The 27,914-nt window shown below is 45.2% G+C and overlaps 2 protein-coding genes across 2 annotated transcripts; both read right to left on the bottom strand.

The window, feature by feature from the left end:
• Positions 1 to 135: 135 nt before the first annotated feature.
• Positions 136 to 15,277, bottom strand: LOC125554340. Its single transcript, XM_048717915.1, has 7 exons — positions 14,652 to 15,277; positions 5,438 to 5,758; positions 4,649 to 4,821; positions 3,917 to 4,099; positions 3,744 to 3,834; positions 3,408 to 3,477; positions 136 to 951 (listed from the first exon to the last, which is right to left on the bottom strand). The coding sequence occupies exons 1-7, from the start codon at positions 14,993 to 14,995 to the stop codon at positions 859 to 861; spliced, it is 1,275 nt and encodes a 424-aa protein (XP_048573872.1). The 5' UTR covers positions 14,996 to 15,277; the 3' UTR covers positions 136 to 858.
• Positions 15,278 to 22,689: 7,412 nt separating this feature from the next.
• Positions 22,690 to 24,037, bottom strand: LOC125554339. The gene has a single exon (XM_048717914.1). It carries the CDS (start codon positions 23,972 to 23,974, stop codon positions 22,883 to 22,885), a length of 1,092 nt encoding a protein of 363 aa, XP_048573871.1. The 5' UTR covers positions 23,975 to 24,037; the 3' UTR covers positions 22,690 to 22,882.
• Positions 24,038 to 27,914: the final 3,877 nt, after the last annotated feature.

Below are 27,914 nucleotides of genomic sequence, written 5' to 3'. Positions count from 1 at the left end.
ACATACGGATGTATATAGACATAGTATAGAGTGTAGATTCACTCATTGTGCTCCATATGTAGTCCATATTGGAATCTCTAAAAATATTTATATTTAGGAACGGAGGGAGTAGAAAACAATGGATGAGTATCGCACTGCGGAGAGCCACTGATGATCCATCAGTTATTATGTGCTAATGCCAAGAACACCTAGTGACCAGATCAAAAAATGAGTATACAAATCAGCAGATAAGTATTCACCATTGAGCGAAAATGAATGGGGAGTAGTAACATCTTGTTAGAGTGTCCCATGCATATCTTGGCAGTTTCAGAATTTCTATCTAGCTGCTATCAAATTTCATTCACGGATGGTGAATCATCTGCTGCAAGTCTCTTTGGAGAAGGTTCGTAGGAGATCGACTCATCTTTAGCTCGTTTCATGTCTCTGCCAACAATCTCAAAGTCGGTTACGCTACTTCCAGTGCTTCCTCTTGGTGCTGCCGTCGACATAGTTGGGGAATGGAAGCTGTTGTTTGATCGTGCCATCTGTGAAGAAGTCAAAGATGCAGTTCTTGCCATAGTATTGTTAACACTCTGCTCATGACTTGCCTGTGAGACCACCCTCTTCATAATATTATCTATGCCGTCGCTTGGGGTTGACATTGCTTGCTTCAGTTCTTCAAGCTGAACCAAAACAATTAAGAGAGATGTTATTGTTCCTTACAAAACGTATTCTTCGTTCATAGAGCACTAGATTCATGAGCAGAACCAAACTGGTAGCATGAATAAAATTAAGTTTGTTCACCCTCTTCTGGAATCGAGGCAACATTCTAGCAAGGTAAGATATCTCATCTTCCAGAGTCGACTTTCCTGAGTGTCCTTAAGCAGCAGATGCTATAAGGTCTCTATCAGCCAACAAAGCTTCCTTGGCAATTTTCAGATTATGTATACGCGACTTGCATAATGAAATAGCCTGATGTAGACCGAAGCTCAAGGTGAGACCCGATCCGTTGTTGGGGCCCGATCTTTTACGACACTCCACCACCAGCAGTAGCAACCTCTCGCCCGTGCACGCGATGTACACGAAGTAGAGGGTTTGAACCTTGCGGCCCAGCACGAGAAAACCAATCTCGACGAAGGTACTCACGCGCAAAACAATTTTCACGAAGAGAAATCGCAAAACAGAGGTTTTCTGAAGATCCCTCCAAAACTTGATACGGGTGTGTCTACCCTGAAAAACACATTGTGTCTATTTCATATAAAAATAACCTGCTTTTACATGGACCGGACCTAGCTATTTATAGAAATAACTTGGAAGAGGCACGCACATGTACCTCCTAAAGGCTGGACTCTTTCTAGATTTAAACTAACTTGCCTTTTACATCTCGGCAAGCATGCAAAAAGACCTACTAAAATAAAGTTTGACTATTTTATTTGATTGCTTCTTGATCTATTTTTTCCAACATGGCGGCCCCCATCCAGACTCATTTAAACTCATGATCTTCCACGTGATAAACTTCCATCTGCGTGTAACTTTTGGTCGTTCAGGTGGCTGTAACCGTCCAAAGAAATAACTAACGTGATTTATTCCCTTTGAGAAGGAATTAAACTCTTGCACATCCACGTAGTACACAACTTGATGGCTTCTAATTGACTTTTGGCTGGACCCACACCCATGCATGTGTGCTCCTTCACGTCCTGATTTAGGGGAATATAGAAACATAACTCCATATTTGCTCATTATTTGTATAACTGTGTCACGCTTAGATGTGATGCCTACAAATCCATCTTCATCTTGAAAAACATCTGTAGCATATTCAGTACTAGATGAATACGTTGTTGTATCAACAGTGATCATCGCACTTAAATTACACGCGGCCATATCATCCTCTCCTCCTTGAAACGAAACCGTCCTCGGTTTCGAGTTGATCTCAACAATATTTTTATTTGCAGACTGAACGACGACGATAGTAACAATTGCAGCAGCTTCGGCCTTCTTCCTTTCTTCTTCTTCTTGCTTTTTTATCTTCTCAAGATGTTCTTTCCTCCATGTAATGAAACGCTCCTCATCCATAGGCACAAGATTGCACTTTTTACCCTTCTTGACAGTATATGTGTGTGTGTGATAATCATACACTACATCATGCTCTTTGTACCATGGCTCACCCAACAACAAGTGGCACGAAACCATCGGCGCTGGAATCACATCGCACAAAACCTCGCAAAAGAATTTTCCCAACAAAAACGATACCTTAGTTTGGTGCGTGACAGTGAGCTCTTAAAAAAGTATGGTTTTGGATGTGCTGTTATTGGTATCTCCAGCTTCTTCACCATCTCGATGCTTGCTGCGTTGATCAAATTCATGTGATCGATCGTCATAGCACATGATCTCTCTCTCACTACCACACGGGTGTGAAAAAGGCCAGTCCAACGACCTTCCTCCTCCAACTGAAATCCATAACTTAACTTACTGAATAACGATGCACTTGCCATCTTCTCCGTAGTGCCGTGAACAACCTAATGCTCTGAATACCACCTGATGTAGACCGAACCTCGTGGTGAGATCCGATCTTTTGTTGCGGCCTGATCTTTCACGACACTCCACCACCAGCAGTAGCAACCTCTCGCCCGCGCACGCGATGTACACAAAGTAGAGGGTTTGAACCTTGCGGCCCAGCACGAGAAAACCAAATCTCGACGAGGTACTCACGCGCAAACAATTTCCACGAAGAGAAATCGCAACAGAGGTTTTCTAAAGATCCCTCCAAAACTTGATACGGGTGTGTCTACCCGAAACACATTGTGTCTATTTTCATATAAAATAACCTGGCTTTTAACATGGACCGGGACCTAGCTATTTTAGAAATACTTGGAAGAGGCGACGCACATGTACCTCCTAAGGCTGACTCTTTCTAGATTTAAACTAACTTGCCTTTTACATCTCGGCAAGCATGCAAAAGACCTACTAAAATAAAGTTTGACTATTATTTGATTGCTCTTGATCTATTTTTTCCAACATTGGCGGCCCTCCAGACTCATTTAAACTCATGATCCTTCACGTGATAAACTTCCATCTGCGTGTAACTTTTGGTCGTTTCAGGTGGCTTGTACCGTCCAAGAAATAACTAACGTGATATCTTTGAGAAGGAATTAAACTCTTGCATCCACGTAGTACACAACTTTTGATGGCTTCTAATTGACTTTTGGCTGACCACACCAATGCATGTGTGGCCTTCACGTCCTGATTTAGGTATAGACATAACTCCATATTTGGCTCATATTTGTTACAACTGTGTCACGCTTAGATGTGATGCTACAATCCATCTTCATCTTGAAAAACTCTGTAGCAATATTCAGTACTAGAGATGAAATACGTTGTTGTATCAATAGTTGATCATCGCACTTAATTACACGCGGCCATATCATAGCCTTTGCACAATATGGGATTGCATCCCCAACCTTGGATGCTAACTCAAAGGCCAAACATATGCGGACGTTTCTAGAACTGAATTAAGGTAATCAACAAAGGAAGAATTGAACTCAAAGACCTAATCATAACAAAACAGCATTATCTACCTAACATTTTTTTTCTGGTGATCACAGTCCTACTCCAAATCTACACTAACATGTGGATTCAAAAGCAGGTGAAGGCACCTGTGCAAGATTTGGGTCAACTCAAATTATTTGAAACCACACTATTATGCTGATTTGTTCTACTACTATACAGCAGAGTGGCTGACACTCTTATCACCACAAAGAGGATACAGATCGACAATTCGAAAATGGTCAGGCCTAACCAAATGTTCCAAGATCGCTAAAGCTTCAAAGTAGTAACCGATTGAGCTGTCTCTGTCCTCTACAAAAGTGAAAATCAAATGTGAGGCCTTAAATGACCATTCACCAGCCTAACACATGGTAACTGAGATAGCTGAGATTACCTCTTCTCATGGAGATTTCAGCTAGAGCAGTCAATATAGTAACCTTCTCCATTGTCTTCTCTGGACTCTTGGCAACTATCACCCTTGCAGTATTCAACATTTTCCAGGCCAAATCCAAATCAGAATCATCTCCATCGCCTGTCATGTTCCCATCCGTCTGACCTTTGCCACGCAAGTTTGCCCCTAACCAACAACAACTATATCAGCACGTACCATTGAAAGAAGAAAAACATTTTTTTCCTTTAGAAAATGGAAGAGTTTTATTATTCCGGGCCTCTGAATCGAGGATGCACACAGCCCAAGAGGAAACAAACAGCAATTAGATGCACACAAATGCATAGAAGATCCAACTCACTTAGTATACTGTGATCATATAATATTAGTGAAAACATTCCAAGTCCCAAACTATTAGTACTTTGCATTGGCATGGGCAAATTACTGATAATAAGTTTATTAGGTATACTCTTCATTAGGCATGAACAGACAATGAGAACTTATTGCAACCAGTAGTGTTATCAACTAGATACTACAGTATATAGATTTAAAAGGATAATAATGCCTTTCAGTCTATATGAGTGTCTAGGGCAGTAGCAGTGCCATGTTAAAGTTGTGGGGTCAACTAATCCTGCAGTTTTCTCTAGGAGACCATTCCATAAACCTGAAGAACAATGCAAAATACAGTGATATATTTCAACCTATAGTGGTGAAACTGATATAAATGATAAAGCATGCCTTCTTCACAATCATCTTTGTTGGTTGTAGGTGTGATTGATTCTTCATTCGGTGCATGCTTTGAAACATTACCTGAACGATTGGCTGCCTCCTGAGCTTTGCATAACAAGGCACCTCCATAACGGTAAAACGTGCTAGCACACTCAGGAGCAAGGCCTCCATAATGTCGAACCCTACGTGACAACAACAACAATGCATAAATTTGCTGATGCATCATCGTTAACATTATAGCATAAACATGTACTCTGAAGTGGACAAAACCATTTTATGACACAAGGTGTAACTACGTTCTGTTGACTGTCTTTTATAGTTACTAGTGCTTGCACAGATTATGAAGTACAAATCTGAGGAAGAGGAGCCATATAAATGAACTGCACAGTGATCAAATAGGATAATACCTATCCCTCAAGCACTTGGACTTTGATTTAATTCTCATCGCATTACAGACATCACAACAAAATATGATAATACCTATCCCAGGTGGTGTTGTCAGGTCATATTGGCTAACTGGACTCACTAACCCCTCAAAGACCAACACCCACACCATTGTGCTCACTGTCAAATACGTACATGAAACCAAAACACCACCCTTGGTAACCACATTAACATAGAGCATGTTAAATCCTACTAAGGTAGCTACAAATGTCAGGACTCAAAAGGCTCTGAGCCACACATGAAAAGAACAATGAACTAACTGGAAGTTTTCTTTCTCACAAACTATCCATATGTTACGCTACAGCAGCATGCCTAGCTAGGAGAACAAGTGGAGTTTGGGAGTAGAATCCTAACCTGATCTCGAGAGCATGTCTGAAGCAGTCAGCCGCGTGGGCCAAGTCCTTCTCATTGATAGCCTTGCACCCCTTATCAAACAACACTTGCGCCAATTCTAGTGATTTCTCCTCCCATACCCCTTGCTGACCACCCCTCCTCAGTAGGTTCAGCCGTGGCGCTGGGTCCTGGTGTTCACCCCCGGGCACTTGGAGCCCAGAATGTGGAGTGTAGAAGCTGACAACTGGAATCAAATTACAGAAGCCATGATTATGGCACACCCTTTTCGCCTGCTCCGACTGCAGCTCGATCATGAAGAGACTACCAACAGTTTTCACGAAAATAGTAGCTCCAAATAGAACGTGGTAGCTGCATCTAGGAGATGACATAGAGATTTGTGAAGCACACACGGATCTGAAAGGTTCAGACCCGTTGACTAAAACCTCTCTCACAAGCAACATGATCAAACCCAGAACTCTTTGGGTGTTAGTCACATGGCGATGTGACCTATGAGTGTTAATCACATGGCGATGTGAACTAGATTATTGACTCTAGTGCAAGTGGGAGACTGTTGGAAATATGCCCTAGAGGCAATAATAAATTGATTATTATTATATTTCCTTGTTCATGATAATCGTTTATTATCCATGCTATAATTGTATTGATAGGAAACTCAGATACATGTGTGGATACATAGACAACACCATGTCCCTAGTGAGCCTCTAGTTGACTAGCTCGTTGATCAATAGATGGTTATGGTTTCCTAACCATGGACATTCGATGTCGTTGATAACGGGATCACATCATTAGGAGAATGATGTGATGGACAAGACCCAATCCTAAGCATAGCACTAGATCGTGTAGTTCGTATGCTAAAGCTTTTCTAATGTCAAGTATCATTTCCTTAGACCATGAGATTGTGCAACTCCCGGATACCGTAGGAGTGCTTTGGGTGTACCAAACGTCACAACATAACTGGGTGACTATAAAGGTGCACTACGGGTATCTCCGAAAGTGTCTGTTGGGTTGGCACGAATCAAGACTGGGATTTGTCACTCCGTGTAAACGGAGAGGTATCTCTGGGCCCACTCGGTAGGACATCATCATAATGTGCACAATGTGATAAAGGAGTTGATCACGGGATGATGTGTTACGGAACGAGTAAAGAGACTTGCCGGTAACGAGATTGAACAAGGTATCGGGATACCGACGATCGAATCTCGGGCAAGTATCGTACCGATGGACAAAGGGAATTGTATACGGGATTGATTAAGTCCTTGACATCGTGGTTCATCCGATGAGATCATCGTGGAACATGTGGGAGCCAACATGGGTATCCAGATCCCGCTGTTGGTTATTGACCGGAGAACGTCTCGGTCATGTCTGCATGTCTCCCGAACCCGTAGGGTCTACACACTTAAGGTTCGATGACGCTAGGGTTATAAAGGAAGTTTGTATATGGTAACCGAATGTTTTTCGGAGTCCCGGATGAGATCCCGGACGTCACGAGGAGTTCCGGAATGGTCCGGAGGTAAAGATTTATATATGGGAAGTCCTGTTTTGGTCACCGGAAGAGTTTCGGGGTTTATCGGTAACGTACCGGGACCACCGGGAGGGTCCCGGGGGTCCACCAAGTGGGGCCACCAGCCCCGGGGGGCCACATGGGCTGTGGGGAGTGTTCCTTGGCCTACATGGGCCAAGGGCACCAGCCCCACTGAGGCCCATGCGCCTAAGAGGTGGAAAGGGGGCAAACCCTAGGGGATATGGGCCTTAGGGCCCATATTGGTGCGCCTCCCTCTCCTCTCCCCCTCTTGGCCGCCCCCTTTGCTCCCCATCTAGGGCTGCCGCCCCCCTAGGGGTGGGAACCCTAGAGGGGGCGCAGCCCCTCCCCTTCCCCTATATATATGAGGCCTAGGGCTGCCCATAACACACGCGATTCGATCTCTCGTTGGTGCAGCCCTGCATCTCTCTCTCCCTCCTCTTCTGTGGTGCTTGGCGAAGCCCTGCAGGATTGCCACGCTCCTCCACCACCACCACGCCGTTGTGCTGCTGCTGGATGGAGTCTTCCTCAACCTCTCCCTCTCTCCTTGTTGGATCAAGGCGCGGGAGACGTCACCGGGCTGCACGTGTGTTGAACGCGGAGGTGCCGTGCGTTCGGCACTTGGTCATCGGTGATTTGAATCACGACGAGTATGACTCCATCAACCCCGTTCACTTGAACGCTTCCGCTTAGCGATCTACAAGGGTATGTAGATGCACTCTCCTTCCCCTCGTTGCTGGACTCTCCATAGATAGATCTTGGTGACACGTAGGAAATTTTTGAATTTCTGCTACGTTCCCCAACAGTGGCATCATGAGCTAGGTCTATTGCGTAGATTCTATGCACGAGTAGAACACAAAGTAGTTGTGGGCGTTGATTTTGTTCAATATGCTTGCCGTTACTAGTCTTATCTTGATTCGGCGGCATCGTAGGATGAAGCGGCCCGGACCGACCTTACACGTACTCTTACGTGAGACTGGTTCCACCGACTGACATGCACTAGTTGCATAAGGTGGCTAGCGGGTGTCTGTCTCTCCTACTTTAGTCGGATCGGATTCGATGAACAGGGTCCTTATGAAGGGTAAATAGCAATTGGCATATCACGTTGTGGTCTTTGCATAGGTAAGAAACGTTCTTGCTAGAAACCCATAGCAGCCACGTAAAACATGCAAACAACAATTAGAGGACGTCTAACTTGTTTTTGCAGGGTATGCTATGTGATGTGATATGGCCAAAGGATGTGATGAATGATATATGTGATGTATGAGATTGATCATGTTCTTGTAATAGGAATCACGACTTGCATGTCGATGAGTATGACAACCGGCAGGAGCCATAGGAGTTGTCTTAATTTATTTATGACCTGCGTGTCAACATAAACGTCATGTAATTACTTTACTTTATTGCTAACCGTTAGCTGTAGTAGTAGAAGTAATAGATGACGTGACAACTTCATGGAGACACGATGATGGAGATCATGATGATGGAGATCATGGTGTCATGCCGGTGACGATGATGATCATGGAGCCCCAAGATGGAGATCAAAGGAGCTATATGATATTGGCCATATCATGTCACTATTATTTGATTGCATGTGATGTTTATCATGTTTATACATCTTATTTGCTTAGAACGACGGTAGTAAATAAGATGATCCCTCATTAAAATTTCAAGAAGTGTTCTCCCCTAACTGTGCACCGTTGCTACAGTTCGTCGTTTCTAAGCACGCCGTGATGATCGGGTGTGATGGATCCTTACGTTCACATACAACGGGTGTTGACGAGCCTAGCATGTACAGACATGGCCTCGGAACACATGCAAACACTTAGGTTGACTTGACGAGCCTAGCATGTACAGACATGGCCTCGGAACACAGAAGACCGAAAGGTCGAGCATGAGTCGTATGGTAGATACGATCAACATGAAGATGTTCACCGACGTTGGCTAGTCCGTCTCACGTGATGATCGGACACGGCATAGTTGACTCGGATCATGCAATCACTTAGATGACTAGAGGGATGTCTATCTGAGTGGGAGTTCATAAGATGAACTTAATTATCCTGAACATAGTCAAAAGATCTTTGCAAATTATGCCGTAGCTCGCGCTTTAGTTCTACTATTTAGTTATGTTCCTAGAGAAAATTTAGTTGAAAGTTGATAGTAGCAATTATGCGGACTAGGTCCGTAAACTGAGGATTGTCCTCATTTGCTTCATAGAAGGCTTATGTCCTTAATGCACCGCTCAGTGTGCTGAACCTCGAACGTCGTCTGTGGATGTTGCGAACATCCGACATACACGTTTTGATAACTACGTGATAGTTCAGTTAAACGGTTTAGAGTTGAGGCACCAAAGACGTTTTTGAAACGTCATGAAACATATGAGATGTTTTGAGGGCTGAAATTGGGATTTCAGGCTCGTGCCCACGTCAAGAGGTATAAGATCTCCGACGATTTTCTTAACCTGCAAACTAAGGAGAAAAGCTCAATTGTTGAGCTTGTGCTCGGATTGTCTGAGTACAACAATCATTTGAATCAAGTGGGAGTTGATCTTCCAGATAAGATAGTGATGTTTCTCCGAAGTCATTGCCACCAAGCTGCTAGAGCTTCGTGATGAACTATAATGTATCAGGGACATATATGATGATCCTTGAGATATTCGCGATGTTTGACACCGTGAAAGTAGAAATCAAGAAGGAGCATCAATTGTTGATGGTTAGTGAAACCACTAGTTTCAAGAAGGGCAAGGGCAAGAAGGGGTACTTCATGACACGGCAATTCAGCTGCTGCTCTAGTGAAGAAACCCAAGGTTGAACCCAAACCCGAGACTAAGTGCTTCTGTAATAAGGGGAACAACCACTGGAGCAGAATTACCCTAGATACTTGGTAGATTAGAAGGCTGGCAAGGTCGATAGAAGTATATTGGATATACATTGTGTTGATGTGTACTTTACTAGTACTCCTAGTAGCACCAGGGTATTAGATACCGGTTCAGTTGCTAAGTGTTAGTAACTCGAAATAAAAGCTACGGAATAAACGGAGACTAGCTAAAGGTGAGCTGACGATATGTGTTGGAAGTGTTTCCAATGTTGATATGATCAAGCATCGCACGCTCCCTCTACCATCGAGATTGGTGTTTGCGTTGAGCATAGACATGATTGGATTATGTCTATCGTGATACGGTTATTCATTTAAGGAGAATAATGGTTACTCTGTTTATTTGAATAATACCTTCAATGGTCTTACACCTAAAATGAATGGTTCATTGAATCTCGATCGTAGTGATACACATGTTCATGCCAAAAGATAGTAATGATAGTACCACCTACTTGTGGCACTGCCACGTAAGTCATATTGGTATAAAACACATGAAGAAGCTCCATGTTGATGGATCTTTGGGATCACTCGTTTTTGAAAAGTTTGAGACATGCGAACCATGTCTATTGGTGTGTATGCATGAAGAAACTCCATGCAAATGGACCGTTTGGACTCACTTGATTTTGAATCACTTGAGGCATGCAAATCATACCACATGGGTAAGATGACTGAAAGCCTCGGTTTCGGTAAAATGGAACTAGAAAGCAAATTGTTGGAAGTAATACATTTTGATGTGTGCAGTCCAATGAGTGCTGAGGCATGTAGTGGATATCGTTATGTTCTTTCTTCACAGATGATTTGAGTAGATGTTGAGTACATTTACTTGATGAATCACGAGTCTGAATTATTGAAAGGTTCAAGTAATTTCAGTGTGAAGTTGAAAGATCGTCGTGACAAGAGGATAAAAGATCTATGATATGATCATAGAGATGAATATCTGAATTATGAGTTTGGCACAAAATTAAGACATTGTGGAAATCGTTTCACAACTAATATAGCCTGGAACACCATAGTGTGATGGTGTGTCCGAATATCGTAACTACACCTTATTGGATATGATGCATACCATGATGTCTCTTATCGAATTACCACAATAGTTTATGGGTTAAGCATTAGAGACAACCACATTCACTTTAAATGGGGCACCACGTAATTCCGATGAGATGACACCGTATGAACTATGGTTTAGAGAAACCTAAGTTGTCATTTCTTAAAAGTGTGGGGCTGCGACGCTTATGTGGAAAAGTTTCAGGCAGATAAGCTCGAACCCAAAGCGGATAAATGCATCTTCATAGGACACCCAAAACAGTTGGGTATACCTCCTGTCTCAGATCCGAAAGCAATAAAGGATTGTTTCTAGAATCGGGTCCTTTCTCGAGGAAAAGTTTCTCTCGAAAGAATTGAGTGGGAGGATGGTGGAGACTTGATGAGGTTATTGAACCGTTACTTCAACTAGTGTATAGCAGGGCACAAAGAGTTGTTCCTGTGGCACCTACACCAATTGAAGTGGAAGCTTATGATATTGATCATGAGACTTCAGATCAAGTCACTCCCAAACCTCGTGGGATGACAAGGATGCGTACTACTTCAGAGTGGTACGTAACCCTGTCTTGGAAGTCATGTTGCTAGACAACAATGAACCTACGAGCTATGGAGGAAGCGATGGTGGGCCCGGATTCCGATAAATGGCTCGAGGCCATATAATCCGAGAGAGGATCCATATATGAAAACAAAGTGTAGACTTTGGAAGAACTACTTGATGGTCGTGAGGCTGTTGAGTATAGATGGATTTTAAAAGGAAGACGGACAATGATGGTAAGTATCACCGTTAAGAAAGCTCGACTTGTCGTTAAGATGTTTTCCGACAAGTTCAAGGAGTTGACTACGGTGAGACTTTCTCACTCGTAGCGATGCTAAGAGTCTGTTGGAATTATATTAGTGATTACTGCATTGTTTATGAAATCTTGCAGATAGGATGTCAAAACATTGTTTCCTCGACGATTTTCTTGAGGAAAGGTTGTATGTGATACAACCGGATGGTCTTGTCAATCCTGAAAGATGCTAATAAGTATGCAAAGCTCCAGCAATCCTTCTGAGGACTGGAGTAAGCATCTCGGAGTTGGAATGTACGCTTTGATGAGATGATCAAAGATTTTGGGTTTATATAAAGTTTATGAGAAATTTGTATTTCCAAAGAAGTGAGTGGGAGCACTATAGAATTTCTGATGAGTATATGTTTTAACATATTGTTGATCGGAAATGACGTAGAATTTCTGGAAAGCATATAGGGTTATTTGGAAAGTGTTTTTCAATGGAAAGCCTGGATTAAGCTACTTGAACATTGAGCATCAAGATCTATAAGGATAGATCAAAACGCTTAATGGTACTTTCAAATGAGCACATACCTTGACATGATCTTGAAAGTTGTTCAAGATGGATCAGTCAAAGAAGGAGTTCTTGCCTGAGTTGTAAGGTATGAAGTTAAGACTTAAAGCTCGACCACGGCAGAATAGAGAGAAAGGACAAAGGTCGTCCCCTATGCTTAAGACATAGGCTCTACAGTATGCTATGCTGTGTGCCGCACCTGAAGTGTGCCTTGCCATGAGTCAATCAAGGGGTACAAGAGTGATCCAAGAAACGGATCACAGGACAGTGGTCAAAGTTATCCTTAGTAACTAGTGGACTAAGGAATTTTCTCGATTATGGAGGTGGTAAAAGAGTTCGTCGTAAAGGGTTACGCCGATGCAAACTTTGACACTAATCCAGATTATTCTGAGTAGTAAACTGGATTCGTATAGTAGAACAGTTATTTGGAATAGCTCCAAATAGAACGTGGTAGCTGCATCTAGGAGATGACATAGAGATTTGTGAAGCACACACGGATCTGAAAGGTTCAGACCCGTTGACTAAAACCTCTCTCACAAGCAACATGATCAAACCCAGAACTCTTTGGGTGTTAGTCACATGGCGATGTGACCTATGAGTGTTAATCACATGGCGATGTGAACTAGATTATTGACTCTAGTGCAAGTGGGAGACTGTTGGAAATATGCCCTAGAGGCAATAATAAATTGATTATTATTATATTTCCTTGTTCATGATAATCGTTTATTATCCATGCTATAATTGTATTGATAGGAAACTCAGATACATGTGTGGATACATAGACAACACCATGTCCCTAGTGAGCCTCTAGTTGACTAGCTCGTTGATCAATAGATGGTTATGGTTTCCTAACCATGGACATTGGATGTCGTTGATAACGGGATCACATCATTAGGAGAATGATGTGATGGACAAGACCCAATCCTAAGCATAGCACTAGATCGTGTAGTTCGTATGCTAAAGCTTTTCTAATGTCAAGTATCATTTCCTTAGACCATGAGATTGTGCAACTCCCGGATACCGTAGGAGTGCTTTGGGTGTATCAAACGTCACAACGTAACTGGGTGACTATAAAGGTGCACTACAGGTATCTCCGAAAGTGTCTGTTGGGTTGGCACGAATCGAGACTGGGATTTGTCACTCCGTGTAAACGGAGAGGTATCTCTGGGCCCACTCGGTAGGACATCATCATAATGTGCACAATGTGATAAAGGAGTTGATCACGGGATGATGTGTTACGGAACGAGTAAAGAGACTTGCCGGTAACGAGATTGAACAAGGTATCGGGATACCGACGATAGAATCTCGGGCAAGTATCGTACCGATGGACAAAGGGAATTGTATACGGGATTGATTAAGTCCTTGACATCGTGGTTCATCCGATGAGATCATCGTGGAACATGTGGGAGCCAACATGGGTATCCAGATCCCGCTGTTGGTTATTGACCGGAGAACGTCTCGGTCATGTCTGCATGTCTCCCGAACCCGTAGGGTCTACACACTTAAGGTTCGATGACGCTAGGGTTATAAAGGAAGTTTGTATATGGTAACCGAATGTTTTTCGGAGTCCCGGATGAGATCCCGGACGTCACGAGGAGTTCCGGAATGGTCCGGAGGTAAAGATTTATATATGGGAAGTCCTGTTTTGGTCACCGGAAGAGTTTCGGGGTTTATCGGTAACGTACCGGGACCACCGGGAGGGTCCCGGGGGTCCACCAAGTGGGGCCACCAGCCCCGGGGGGCCACATGGGCTGTGGGGAGTGTTCCTTGGCCTACATGGGCCAAGGGCACCAGCCCCACTGAGGCCCATGCGCCTAAGAGGTGGAAAGGGGGCAAACCCTAGGGGATATGGGGCCTTAGGGCCCATATTGGTGCGCCTCCCTCTCCTCTCCCCCTCTTGGCCGCCCCCTTTGCTCCCCATCTAGGGCTGCCGCCCCCCCTAGGGGTGGGAACCCTAGAGGGGGCGCAGCCCCTCCCCTTCCCCTATATATATGAGGCTTAGGGCTGCCCATAACACACGCGATTCGATCTCTCGTTGGTGCAGCCCTGCATCTCTCTCTCCCTCCTCTTCTGTGGTGCTTGGCGAAGCCCTGCAGGATTGCCACGCTCCTCCACCACCACCACCACGCCGTTGTGCTGCTGCTGGATGGAGTCTTCCTCAACCTCTCCCTCTCTCCTTGCTGGATCAAGGCGTGGGAGACGTCACCGGGCTGCACGTGTGTTGAACGCGGAGGTGTCGTGCGTTCGGCACTTGGTCATCGGTGATTTGAATCACGACGAGTACGACTCCATCAACCCCGTTCACTTGAACGCTTCCGCTTAGCGATCTACAAGGGTATGTAGATGCACTCTCCTTCCCCTCGTTGCTGGACTCTCCATAGATAGATCTTGGTGACACGCAGGAAATTTTTGAATTTCTGCTACGTTCCCCAACAAATAGCATTTGCCCCCTCCGCAAAGCCCAACACTGGAACAAGTGTGCATGGATCGATGTCCAGGTCGACGATCCGGCTCACCACCCATCGTGCATTAGTGCCATCACTCGCCTCCCTTTTCCACGATATGAGCTGAAAATCAATGGCTTCGGCAACCCCCAGCAAACCGTCCTCCGCCACCATGAGGTTAAATCTGTGGTTTTTACTGCCGTAATCGTTAGGTGGCGTGTCCAACACAGCCAGTTCACCACTGCCCAAATTGTACTCCAGGGTCATCCCACCGTCGGACAGGAAGTAGAGCAGAGACCTCCCAACCAGCACGCTGGAATTATGCTCAAAGTCCATGGCGAACTCGTGTTCCCTCGAGTTCAGCTTGCCCCACGTGCTAGTCTCCGACGAGTACAAGCACGCCGATGTGACAACGTCTGCGTTGGGCGAGATGTCGAGGGTGAAGACGAAGACCACGCCGAAGGGGCCCCCCCGCACAGTCGCAGTGGTCGCACCCGTCGGCTGCGCAGAACACGGCCGCGGTCGGCCACCCGCACGTGAACGCCGAGGGCACCGGTATGCCCTGACGGGCGCCCGTGATTGGCTCCCGCAGGATGAGTTCCTGAGTTTCCTGGCTGTCGTCGAAGAGGAAGAGGGCGCGGCCGTGGCGGCAGTCGAGGGCGCGCCAGAACCGGCGGTCTAGAGCAGTGAGGGAGAAGGGCGAGGCGGTGGTGGGGACAAAGTCTGGGATGCGCTCGTCTTTCCAGTCGTGGAGGAAGCCGGGCACGGGGGGTGCCCGGTGGCGGTGGAGCCCGATGAAGCGGCGGCGGAAGTGGGGATGGGAGACGGTGCTCCTCCAGGCCTTGCAGACGAGGGAGGCGCGGAAGAGGCTACCTGGGTCGTCGGGCGGGAGGCGGAGGAGGATCTCTTCGACGACGTCGTCCGGGAGAGCCGGCGGTGGCGGTGGCGGTGGCGGCGGCGGCGGGGCGGCCATGGTGGGTTTGGGTGCGGGTGGGGAATGGTTCCGGTTCGGCTCAGCCAGGTCGGAACTGGGAATGGTTCGACTGTTTTGCCCACTAACTATAATTGTTTTCTACTAAAAAAAACTAGGACGAGTCTACGTAGCGGCCGCCGGCCTAAAATAGAAATTTTTTATCCGCTAGCGTCTGCTCTGCATAGACATGTATGTGTGTAATTTTTGTCCGCTAGCGCATGTATCTTTTAGCATTTAATACATTCACACCGGTCACAATCAGTTGGAAAAAACAGATCACATATGCATTTGTTTCGGTTTTCAAATTTTCAAAAAGCTATATCTTCCAAACCGCGCGTCGGAATTAAGATCCGTTTTCACTGCTGGAATCCTCGCGACGTGCTCTTCAAAACTATATCCCGCATGGGAATGTTTCGACGAACTAGTCTTCCTGCCAACTAAACATTAATGTGTGTGCAACTAGACTAGATTGCCGCGCCAACTGAGCATATGTGTGTGCCAAAAAAGTCCTGCCAACTATACATCAATGTGTGTGCAACTAGACTAGATTGCCGCGCCAACTGAGCATATGTGTGTGTGCCAAAAAAGTCCTGCCAACTAAACATTAATGTGTGTGCAACTAGACTAGATTGCCACGCCAACTGAGCATATGTGTGTGCAACTAGTGTCCTGCCAACTAAACATCAGTGTGTGTGCAACTAGATTAAATTACAAGCCAACTAAGCATATGCGTGTGCAATTAGTCTTCCTGCCAACTAAACATCAATGTGTGTGCAATTAGACTACATTACAAGCCAACTAAATATCAATATATGTGCAACTAGACTACATTACAAGCCAACTAAACATCAATGTGTGTGCGACTAGACTACATTACAAGAGGAGGTTGCACATCGACTTTCGTCAAGGCAATAGACTAGTCGCACATCAAAATTGTCGTGGTTGCTAGGTTGTAACCTCATACGAAGGCGCAGCTCCAAACATTAGTTTTGGAAAAAAGTTACACGATGTAGTAATAAAGTTGCACAATGCAGTAATAGAGTTGCACTATATAGCTCCAAAGTTGGCATCGAAAAAAATTCGTCAAAATATACTCATGCGGGATCTAGTTTCAAAGATCTCGTCGCGAGGATTTCAACGGTGAAAACGGATTTGAATTCCGACGCGCGGTTTGAAAGATATAGCTTTTTGAATTTTTAAAAACCCGAAATAAATGCAGATGGATCTGTCTTTCTTAAACTAAAGGAGCAGTGTGAACGTATTTAATGCCACGCCTACATGCACTAGCAGACAAATAAATTACCACATGCATGCGCTGTGAGAGCCGGCCGCTCGGTTCGACTAAAAAGTGCGCGGCCACTTTTTAGATTTCAGGAAAAAACTATAATTGTTTTTTTCCTGTTGATGAATCCATTTGGAAATTCTCAAAAACATAGCTACTCCAAAATATAGTACCTTTTTTTAGGCTAGTTTAGTCTAAAAAGCATCTTATATTTTGATACAGAAGTAATATATGTATAGTGAACGCCTATTTATCAGGCACTTGGAAAAAATATTGAAGCAGTCGATTTTTTGTGGATCATTAGATCACCATTCAGCGACCAAGATCACACAGCCTCTGGATTTTTCTAAACATCCATTTTTATTATTATTATTATGGATTATCTTCCTTTGTTATTTGTACAATGATGACAGTTGATGAATAGATTGTAAGTTTTTCTAAAAAAAAGTGTTGGCTAGACTGTATGCCCCTTCCCCCCTTTGCCACCTTTTACCACCATGTTCGTGTAAGCCAAGGTCATGTCTCTATGGCTAACTCCAACCGTCCGACGCAAAAAGACACCTTTTTGTCCGACTTTTGTCCGTTTGGATCGGTCAGACGAACACGAGCATCCGTTTACGTCATGATCACACAGCCATTGGTTTTTCTTAAAACATCTTTTTTTTTACTATGAAGGATTATCCACCTCTGTTCTTTGTGCAACCATGGCAGTTGATGAAATAGATTGTAAGTTCTTCCAAAAAAATGTTGGTTAGATTGTCTCCCCCACCCCCCTCCCAGTCGCCGCCTTCCATTGCCATGTCGTGTCAGCGAAGGCCATGCCTCTATGGCCAACTCCAACCGGCCGACGCAAAAGGACACCCCTATTGTCTGGTTTTTGTTCGTTTGGATTGGCCAGGCAGACACGAGAATCTGTTTGCGCCAGCTAGCCCGTAGTTGCACCCAACACGGATGATTGTATTTCGCAAATCAAATAAAACCATGTGTACCAAAAGTCCACGTTCACTACCATACACAAAAGACATTTAAAAGGCATAAAAACTACTTCCTCAGCAAACCGATGAGCGTTTAGATAACTAAAGTAGTGATCTAAACGCTTTTATATTAATTTACGGAGCGAGTACTAAAACCTAGATCTAGTACTAGTCGTAGTAGTCATTGCTGTCCATGGTGAAGTCGACGAACAGAGGTGGCTGCCACAGGTGGGCGGACGGTGCCTGCACCACTGGTGCACGCGGCGGTGACGGTGACCATGCATCCAAGGGTACGGGCGGGGCCGACACGAACTTCGGCGTCCATGGCAGCGTCGACGTCCACGTCCACGACCGCCCCACCATCGCGGGTCCCAGGGAATAGTTGGCGGCTCCAAAACCACCCCGTCCTTCGGCTCCGGGACGACTACATCGCGTGTGGCCGACAAGGCGAGCGGCACGTCCAGGCGTTCCCAGTGGTTACGTTCGTACTCGGCCTTGGAGTCCTCAAGCACTTTTCGGATGACCTCATCATCCTCTTCGACGCGAGGGCTAGCGGTGGTGGTGGCGGGGAGGGCAACCGTGCGCGTACTGGGTGGGCTGGGAGTACGCGCACAGGGTGGTGCGGGAGCACAAGCATGCGGCCGTGACGGCTCGGAGCATGAGCGGAAAAAAGATTTTGTCGCCGCATGATATGCTCATCCCGAAACCAAGTGTCTCAGATTGGCGAGTCGGCAGCGAACATGGGGTCTTCAAGGAGATCTAGAGGCAGCTGCGCTCGCCGGCGGTTGATCTCCAGGAGAAGGGCGTGGCAGCTCGCCGAGATGAGCGACATGAGCACCCGATCCGTGCTCATATCCCACTTGTTAGGCAGGTGCGCATCGGGCCACGACAGCAGGGTAGCCATGTCTTAGTACTGCTGGCACACTTCCACATTGACGTAGGGCCTCTGCCGTCGCACGTCGGTCGGCGGGGAGATGGAGAAGCCAGCGGCGTTGCTCAGCCTTGACGAGCCAGAGGGCACCCCCCGCTTCGTGGTCGTGCTTCACAGACTTTCCAGGGGTCCACTTCCACATTCCCATGATTGCCGACGAGGGGAGGAGCTTGGGTGACGCGGCCTCGGGCTTGTCGGGCGCTTGGGGGCAGAGGAAGATTGTGGAAGGCGACGAAAATGGAGAAGTGGACTGTCCGATCCACGCACAGGGGATAGCCATTAAAAAGGACCGGGACCTCAGCTAGGGGTGGCTAGGTGGCTGTCAAGCGGGCCCGTCCATGCGTCCGATTAAATGAGTCCGGTGGGAAGTGGTTTGGATGGCTGACAAACGGATCCGAGGGCAGACACCGAGACACGTGCCCATCCGTCCAGAATTCGTTTGGATGCAAATCCGGTCCAAATTTATGCTAGAAATTGGCGACCGACATATTTTACGTCAGATGCCTCGTTTTGGGCATCTCTACCGTAACGGATAGGGGCAGACCAAATGCGGTGCTGGGTTGGAGTTTGCCTAAATCTCTAGACCACCTGTTCTCCAACGTTAGCAGAGCCGCACTCATCAATCTGCTTCGTTGCCTCCGCCTGAGACCTTGCTGCGCGCAGTCACTCGTAGCGTCGTCCCCGTCGGGAAGGTCCCAGCTCGGCCTCTATTAGACCTCTTCTGCTTCGTCCAAAATCTCAATGTTCGTGTACTGTGCAGTTTGCCACCATAATTTTGTGCTCGTTTATTCACATTCCATAATTCATGTGATGCAAATAGGCAGACATGTGCAGGGCCAGAAATTTAAGTCTTGCCTAACAAAAACCAAGCTTCGTTCGTTCTAAGTTTTGCTCAGTCTGTGAATGTCAAGAGAGTGAGCTTATTTGCAACATTGTACTGTGTAATACTCCCTCCGTTTCAAAATAAATGACCCAATTTGTACCAACTCTGTATTAAAGTTAGTACAAAGTTGAGTCATCTATTTTGAAACAAAGGGAGTATCATGTAGCAATCAATTGTTTTTTAGCAAGTGATGTTTATGCCACGGATGGAAGGAAATATTGACACTGAAACATCCTGTAAGTTGCTACGATGCAGAATTACACGAGATACAAATTACAAATGTTGATCTGGAAAAGAAGAATACTATCCCAACAGGCGAGCATATCATCTACAGAACAGCTAAACCATTACAATGCTAATTAAGCGTCATTGCTCACAAACTGTAAGATAATGCATATAGTTTTTCAAGTCCTAGGAGATTAATACCCAAACTGCAGCTATAAGATAATGCATACACTATTAAATGAAATAATTTCAAACAGAGAAGTAGTGGTGACGGCAGAAGGTCTTGAGAAATAGATTAATAACAGCCTACTTCAACTGCTAATTATTTTCTTGTGACCGAGAAAACATGCAGCCCAAGGGTCTTGAGAAATAGATTAATAATGGAGTACTTCAACTGCTAGTTATCATGTTTCTCAAAGATGAAATGTTACTCGGATGATCACCAATTTACAGCACAAGGTCGCCATTCATTACAGAGTTTCATCGTTCCAATATTAAGCTTTGCATCAGTCAGCTGTGTCTGGCTGGCGTAATCATGAGATCCAGGAGCATATAGCAACGAGCCGACGGCCATGTCTTCTTCGACGAAAAGACACACCACCTGAAAGCATTCACTTCTTCGACATCCGAAACCCATCATAGCAACAACACTGGGGTCAATGTCCTCAGGTTCATTCTGGGCCACCCTGCACTTTCTGAAACCATTTAAACCCAGTCAGTATGAATTCTACTGATTTTCAACAGCCCATGGACTGCTGACAGTAATTCTCACGCGCAGCAGAAAACTAATGGTAAAACAAGGCAGTAATATACACAAACTGTTGCATTTACCTTCTTCACTTTTCTTTGTATTGACGTTTCCTCTCCTCTTCCTCTTGCTGTTGCTCTGAAGAACAAGCGAAAGAGGACATGTTAACTGTTGCGGACAGCAATCTGATAGACAGTTCAGTTTTCAATGAGAATTTGGGATACACAGTCAAAGGAAGTATCTCCAAAGGTGATAGTGACAAAGATAATGTTAGGTACGTCTAATTGGCCCACCGAGCACCAAGTTAGGGAGAGGATTCCCATGATCTCTCGGATAGGAGTTTATCATTTAAATTAGGAATATATCTTTTAGCTTGAGCCTTAAACAAATTAGGGGTAATATCCATGATTTGTTACTTAGATCAGATTGTTAGGCTTCTATATAAAAAGAACCCCTTGTGAGGAATAAAGCAAGCAAGAACTAGAAGAATAGCTCTTCTATCTTGCCTGAGAGCCTCTGCTTAACATAGCACACAAAAGGCAACCATTGGATATTCACATTATTGCGTAAATTTGTAACACATGATTACTACTCCCTCCGTTCCAAAATAGATGACCCAACTTTATACTAACTTTGTACTAAAGTTAGTATAAAATTGAGTCATCTATTTTAGAACGGAGGGAGTACAAAAGTAACTTTTATGCAGCAAAACCTACCCGATACAAGTACACAGTTTAGACAGTAAACTGCAAGAAACAAAAAATAGTGAAGCCGCCAACGGTAAGAAAGATAAGAATAACTAAATAAGTATATATAACCTTATAAGGCAAGTAGCTGGCATACACTTTGCAAAAATGATCCAACCAATAAAACAAACATATTATTAAGCCTATTATTTTCTCCAACATCATCTACATTACAAAACTGAATAACATTATTAAAATTAAATGACCCCATACAGAATAATGTTGTAAATCCAAGAGATAAGTTCTATTGAATTCCAAGTCTAAACACACATGCAGGAGTATATGACCATTGTTTTATGTGGGTAATATGACTTTCTCGGGTGAATCGCAATGCCATGTTAAAATTGTAGGTTCAATTAATTTGACAACTTCTTTGAAAAATCATTTCATACAAAGCCTATAGAACAATGCAACCTCAGCAGAAATCATGCATTTCACCACACAATGGTGCAGCTCTGGTACCAACAATGGTCCCAAGGAAGGAACAATGAGAGATATAGCACAATAGTCAACCTATCCTTTCTACAAAGGTGGAGCATCGTCGACATTGCTTTGAGAGCTCGTTGAGTTCCTGGCATCATCTCTCCTGGTTGTGCATTCACAAACTCCAGGAAATCCTAGGTGAAAACAAAGGCATAAATTTTCAGTCTATAATTGTAAAGTTTTGTAGCGCAGCTACAGTTATTCCATCATCTGTTTTAATGACCAAAGTTGCTATATGTTCTGTTGAGTTCTGTTTCTAACAACTGGCAGTGTTTGCACAGAACTATCAGGTACAGTTACGAGGTACCATACAAATAAATGGCACATCGATGAGATATTTACAATAAGCCAGCACCAGAGGCATATAACTCTTCTCAAGTAGGACAACATCTATCACTCCAATAATTGCACGTCAAAATAGACATATCATGACAAAAGATGCCAAGTCCTAACTCTAAAGTATTGCCATCTAACAATACTAATGCTAACTTGACTCAATTAGCCGCGCGCGCGCGCACACGCACGCACGCACGCAATAGGGCTTGCGCCAACCAAAAGAAAGATAAACATCGCTTGGCAACCACCTCGTTGTAGAACATGTAATAACCTTCTACACACATCTCTTAAACTACAAAACTCAAAGGCCCAAAGCAAGTAAGGACACATGGAAACCAAAAGCTGATCCGTAAAGAGTGCCGAACTAGATAGAAGTTTCTTTCAACAATGCTATCCACACAAATGTTTGAGCGTGGCTCGGAGTTCAGGAGTAGAGCTCTAACCTGATATCAAGGTCATGGCTGATGTATTCGAAGGTGTTAATAAAAACTTCCTTGGTAGCATTGGACCCCTTGTTCAACAATTGTTGTGCCTGATCCACTGTTCTTTCCTCCTCTCCCCCTCCTCACTAGGCTTCGAAGCTAGCAGATTCTGGTGCTTGCCTTGGGGTACAGGAGTGTAGAAGCTGACAATTGGGAGCAACTATGAACCGAAAATACGGACGCCAGGATCACTGCACACCTTTCTCACATGCCCCGATAGTAGCTCTATTGTGAAGAGGCCAGCAACCGTGTCAACAAAAATCACATTTGCTTCCTCAGCAAAGCCCACCACTTGCACTTTATGTTGTGCATGCAAGAGAGCATCCACTGGGAGGAAATTTTCCAAGCACATGACCCGGTTCAGCACCCATCCTACTTCAGCGCTGGCCTCTCTTCTCCACAATTTGAGACGTGTATTCAAGCATTGGATTACTCCGATTCCACCGTCCTCCACCAGCACGAGGCTATATGCAAAGTCGTAGTATGTGTCCGGTAGGCCGAACACAGTCAGGTCATGGCTTGCCAAGTCAAATTGCACGACCGACGCAGTATCCGCGTTGCCGTCCAACATGAAGTAGAGCGCAGATCTGTCAACGAGCACGCTGTAGCTTTCTCTGAATTCCAAGAACTCGCGGTTGGAGTGAGCTGAGGTCAGCTCGCCACAGGCGCCAGTCTCGGACAAGTATATGCACGCCGACGTGGCGTGCGTCCCCTCGTCTACCTCGACGGTGAAGAAGAAGACCACGCGGAAAGGACCACCGAAGCAGTCACCGTGGTCGCACCCGTCGGCTGCGCAGAACACGGCAGCCGTTGGGAAATCGTCGCTCTTGAACGCCGCGGGCACCGGTATGCGCTGCTGGGCGCCCGTGATTGAATCCCACAGGAGCATTTCCGGACCACCGAATTCCTGGGGGAAGAAGAGGGCGCGTCTGTGGCGGCAGTCGAGGGCTCGCCAGGTGCGCCAGACCGGGGCGGCGAGGGAGAAGGACGATGCGGTGGTGTGGATGAATCGGGGGATGCGCTCGTCCGCCCAGTTGTGGAGGACGCCGAGCACGGGGGGTGTGCGGTGGAGCTCATGGAGGCGGCGGCGGAATCTGGGGCTGGAGACGGTGTGGCTCCAGGCCTTGCAGACGAGGGAGGCGCGGAGGAGGCAGGCGGGGTCGTCGGGTGGGAGGCGGAGGAGGATCTCTTCGAAGAGCTCGTCCGGGATCGCCGGCGGCGAGGCGCGGCGACGCGGCGGCGGCGGTTCCATGGTGGCCGACCCTAGGTCTAGGTCTGGGGGAGAGTGTGTGTGCGCGAGAGAGTGGAGAATGGTTCGGCGGCTGGGGTTGGACTCGGGCCGCTCCTTTTTCCACTATATATTCATTTTTTTTCTTTTTTTTCGATTGGGTAGAAATTAATTTACTTTTCTAATCCTGAGGAAATTCGTCCTAGCCCAAGCTTAGCACATTTTTTTACATGATTATGTAAGTTACCTATATATTGCTAAGCCATAAAATAAGAAAATGGTGTGGTTCTTATTCTCTGTCACGAACTCATGTGGCATATTTTGTGTCGTTATCAAATACTCACGTCTAATTTCTACCCACTGTAATTTACCATATCGCTTCCATCCCACCACTCTCGTTAACTCTGTTGATTTTCTCTATTCTGACTAGATGTGTATTTTTTTCAGAGTAGGAAGAAGTCAACGGTGCACTATATTAAGCGTGTCATTTTAATATTTCAATGAAAGGAGGTGCAGTGGGACATACAAACACGACCTGGATTATGAACCACCAGATTCGATAGTATAGGGGCTTAGGGATTGCGACTTTGAGCCGTGGGAGCTCGCCGATGTGCAAGTTGCACTAGTCTTTGCAGAGTCTTATCTTTCTTTGGATGTCGGAGATGCCTAAACATATCTTCCTCTCTTCTAGCCAATGAACTTCACTTCCCTCTTCGGTGTCGAGGGGTCTGACAATAGCTTGTTTTGCGAGTGCGATGTTTGTTGTGCGGCCGTTTGGGCTATCAACGAGGTGTCATCATGAGCTCTGGCTCACATCATCTCCAACGAAGTCATCGCTTATGCGTCTGGCAACGACTCTTATTTGAATTGAGCTTTGCCTATTGGTGCCACCAACTCGCCTCTCAACAGATCGACTTCTCTCAACAGTCACACACAAATCATCACTAAATACAACACTTAAAAAAAGGTCTCCAAGAAGAAAACAGCGCACAAGCACCATCGTTGCCTGATCCACGATCTTACGTATTCACCCTGGAGAAGTTTGAGCTCTCAAAACAATTCCTTCAACAAGGCAGTTGTCAGGGACAACCAATAAAGGCCAGATCCACTACAGGAATCAGCTACTTTGCCGTCAGCCGCGGACGGCAAAAGGCTCCGGCAAAGTAGGCTTCGGTAAACAGCTACTTTGTCGTCTGCTACTGATGGCAAAGTCTTTGCCGTCCGCCGCAGACGGCAAAGAGAGCGCGGCGGACGGCAAAGAAGGCGGACGGCAATAATTGCGCTGTCAGTCCGTTAAGTGGCTAACGGCAGGCCTTTGCCGTCCGCCGCTGACGGCAAACTTTCTGGTGTCTTTACCGTCCGCCGTATGATGTCATCTACACGTCACTACATGGCAGGTTCTTTGCCGTCTGCCACTGATGGCAAAGTCTTTGCCGTCTGCCACTGTAGGCAAACTGACCAAACGGGTCAGCTCCCAGGAAGCACAGCTGGATGCCACGTGCCTTCTTTGTCGTCCGCGGCAGACGGCAAAGAGCCCGTTGTCGTCGGTGGCAGACGGCAAAGAGCCTGCATATTGGCTCTTTTATCTGTTTTTTATTAAATCCAACAATTTTCATCACAAATATAGATGACATATATAGATATATTTCAAAAGGCCATTACAGAGCAAACATATAAGATATCCAACACATAACTTCATCATCCAACCATATATATTACATGCATAGTTCCATCATACATAGCAAGTTCAACATAGAGGCATCCAACCATATATATTACAATAGTTTCATCCAACGATACATGCATAGTTCAACGATACAAAAGAAACAGAGAAAGGGATAAGGAGCACTCCATCTATGCAAGCTTTCGTCAAGTGAATGAACTCTGCAAAATGAAAAATAAGAAAGTTAGAACAAGAAAAGTAGAACAAGAAGAAGAGTAGAACAAGAAGAAGACTAGAACAAGAAGAAGACTAGAACAAGAAGAGTATGTCATTTATGAGCTAACTTACGTGAAATGGATCATATATGAGCTAACTAAGTTGAAATGGGTCGTTTATGAGCTAGCTAAGGTGAAATGGATCATTATGAGCTAACTTAGTTGAAATGGGTCGTTTATGAGCTAACTAAGGTCAAATGGATCGTTCTTCAGGTAACTAAGGTGAAATGGATCTTTTTTAGCTAACTTAGATGAAATGGATCATTTATGAGCTAACTTAGTTGAAATGGATCGTTTTTGAGCTAACTTAGGTGAAATGGATCATTTATGAGCTAATCTAGTTGAAATGGATCTTTTTGAGCTAACTTAGGTGAAATGGATCATTTATAAGCTAATTTAGGTGAAATGGATCGTTTTTTAGGTAACCTAGGTGAAATGGATCGTTTATGAGCTAAATTAGTTGAAATGGATCGTTTATGAGATAACCTAGGTAAGATTGGTCATTTTGGAGTTAACCTAGGTGAAATGGGTCATTTTAAAGCTAACGTAGGTAAAATGGATCATTTAGGAGCTAATCTAGGTAAAATGGGTCATTTTTGAGCTAACTTGAATGAACTGGATCATTTATAAGCTAACCTAGGTAAAATGGGTCATTTTAGAGCTAACTTAGATAAAATGGATCGTCTATAAGCTAACTAAGCTAATTATGCAATTTTTGACATAAGTAAGCTAAGTACATATCGTTTTAGAGCTAACTTAGGTAAAATGGATGGTTTTGAAGGTCAGTAAGCTTATTAAGTCATTTTGGAGGTGAAGAAGCTAAGTCTAGGTCATTATGGTAAGCATTGGAGGAAATAAAGCTAAGTCTAGGTCTTTATGCATGTGTTAAGCAAAACACTAGATAAACTTACCAAGATGTAGGAGGTGTAGGAGCGGGGTGGCTCGTGTCGGTAGCTGGAGAAGGATCGTGCGATGCTTGTCTGGAGTTACGCTGCACCAAAGATCATTTCCAATGTCTTGTTAGTATGATGACACTCAAATGTTAAGACTAGCAAGTAATGTCCATTAAATAAAACTCACCGTGGTCCCAGGAGCAATCACTGGCATCGGCGGAGCGGTCTGACCTGTCTTCTCGCACACAGACTGCACATTTGGTTTTGACAACTCAGTCATACTAGTTAGTAATGAGACAAACACTACATGAATGTTTTGGCTAATCTGCAGAAGAAACTTACCACAAGGAGCTCGTACATGGCCCTTGCCTGCATGTCATTCCGTGCCCTCTCCTCCTCCATCATCTTTGTCGTCCTCTCCTCCAACTCCCGCTGCCTCTCCGCCGCCTTCGCCAGAAGTTTCTCCGTTCTATCTCTCTCACTCTGTATAGCAGCCCGCAACACCACTCACATGACCATTTGTAATCATTGATGGAAGCGCACACAATGTAATGGAGAAAGATAACTGAGTACGTATCACTAACCTTGATGGCGAGTTGCACTGGCCGTTCACGAGGCCTTATCTCAGGAGCGGAGCTCGACTGGCGCGCCTTGATCTCCAGGAGAGTGCTAGGACAACGGATAAGTCCATCTCCAATGGCTATGGAGCCATGGGACCTCCCGCCACCAGATATCATCAACAGCTCTGGATCAATGGGACCCTGGCTCGGGTTAAAGTCCTCCCCTTTCCTCGCCTTCCCCTCATCTCTATATCTCATGAGCTTGTTGTGGGAGGAGATGTTGGTGAAGTTGTTTGCATCATCGAGGTCAGACTGAGAGAAAGCCTTGACTTTCTTGAAAGAGGCAGTGTGGGCCATGGCATACAGGTCGTACACCTCTGGCACCTTATCCGCCTTATTGTAGCGTGCCTGAAAAAGAGAAACAATGAAAATTAGTAATTAAAGGGCTCAAGCTAGCATGATGAATGAATTGCATGAATCATGAAGCAAACCACATACCCAGTTGCGCCCGAACTGATATAAGTTGGAGCTGCCTTGATGGTGTGGCACACCTTCCATTTGGGCACGTTTGTC

Source organism: Triticum urartu, chromosome 4 (assembly GCF_003073215.2).
Source record: "Triticum urartu cultivar G1812 chromosome 4, Tu2.1, whole genome shotgun sequence".
Taxonomy (NCBI): Eukaryota; Viridiplantae; Streptophyta; class Magnoliopsida; order Poales; family Poaceae; genus Triticum; species Triticum urartu.
This window is presented reverse-complemented; position numbering and strand designations above follow the sequence as displayed.

Coding starts and splice junctions, on each gene's coding strand:
- LOC125554340 (XM_048717915.1), bottom strand. CDS start 14,995: ATGGACTTTGAGCATAATTCCAGCGTGCTGGTTGGGAGGTCTCTGCTC. Junction 5,759..14,651: donor GCGGAGGGGGCAAATGCTAT/TTGTTGGGGAAC, acceptor TGGAGCTACTAT/TTTCGTGAAAACTGTTGGTA. Junction 4,822..5,437: donor AGACATGCTCTCGAGATCAG/GTTAGGATTCTA, acceptor GTTGTCACGTAG/GGTTCGACATTATGGAGGCC.
- LOC125554339 (XM_048717914.1), bottom strand. CDS start 23,974: ATGGAACCGCCGCCGCCGCGTCGCCGCGCCTCGCCGCCGGCGATCCCG.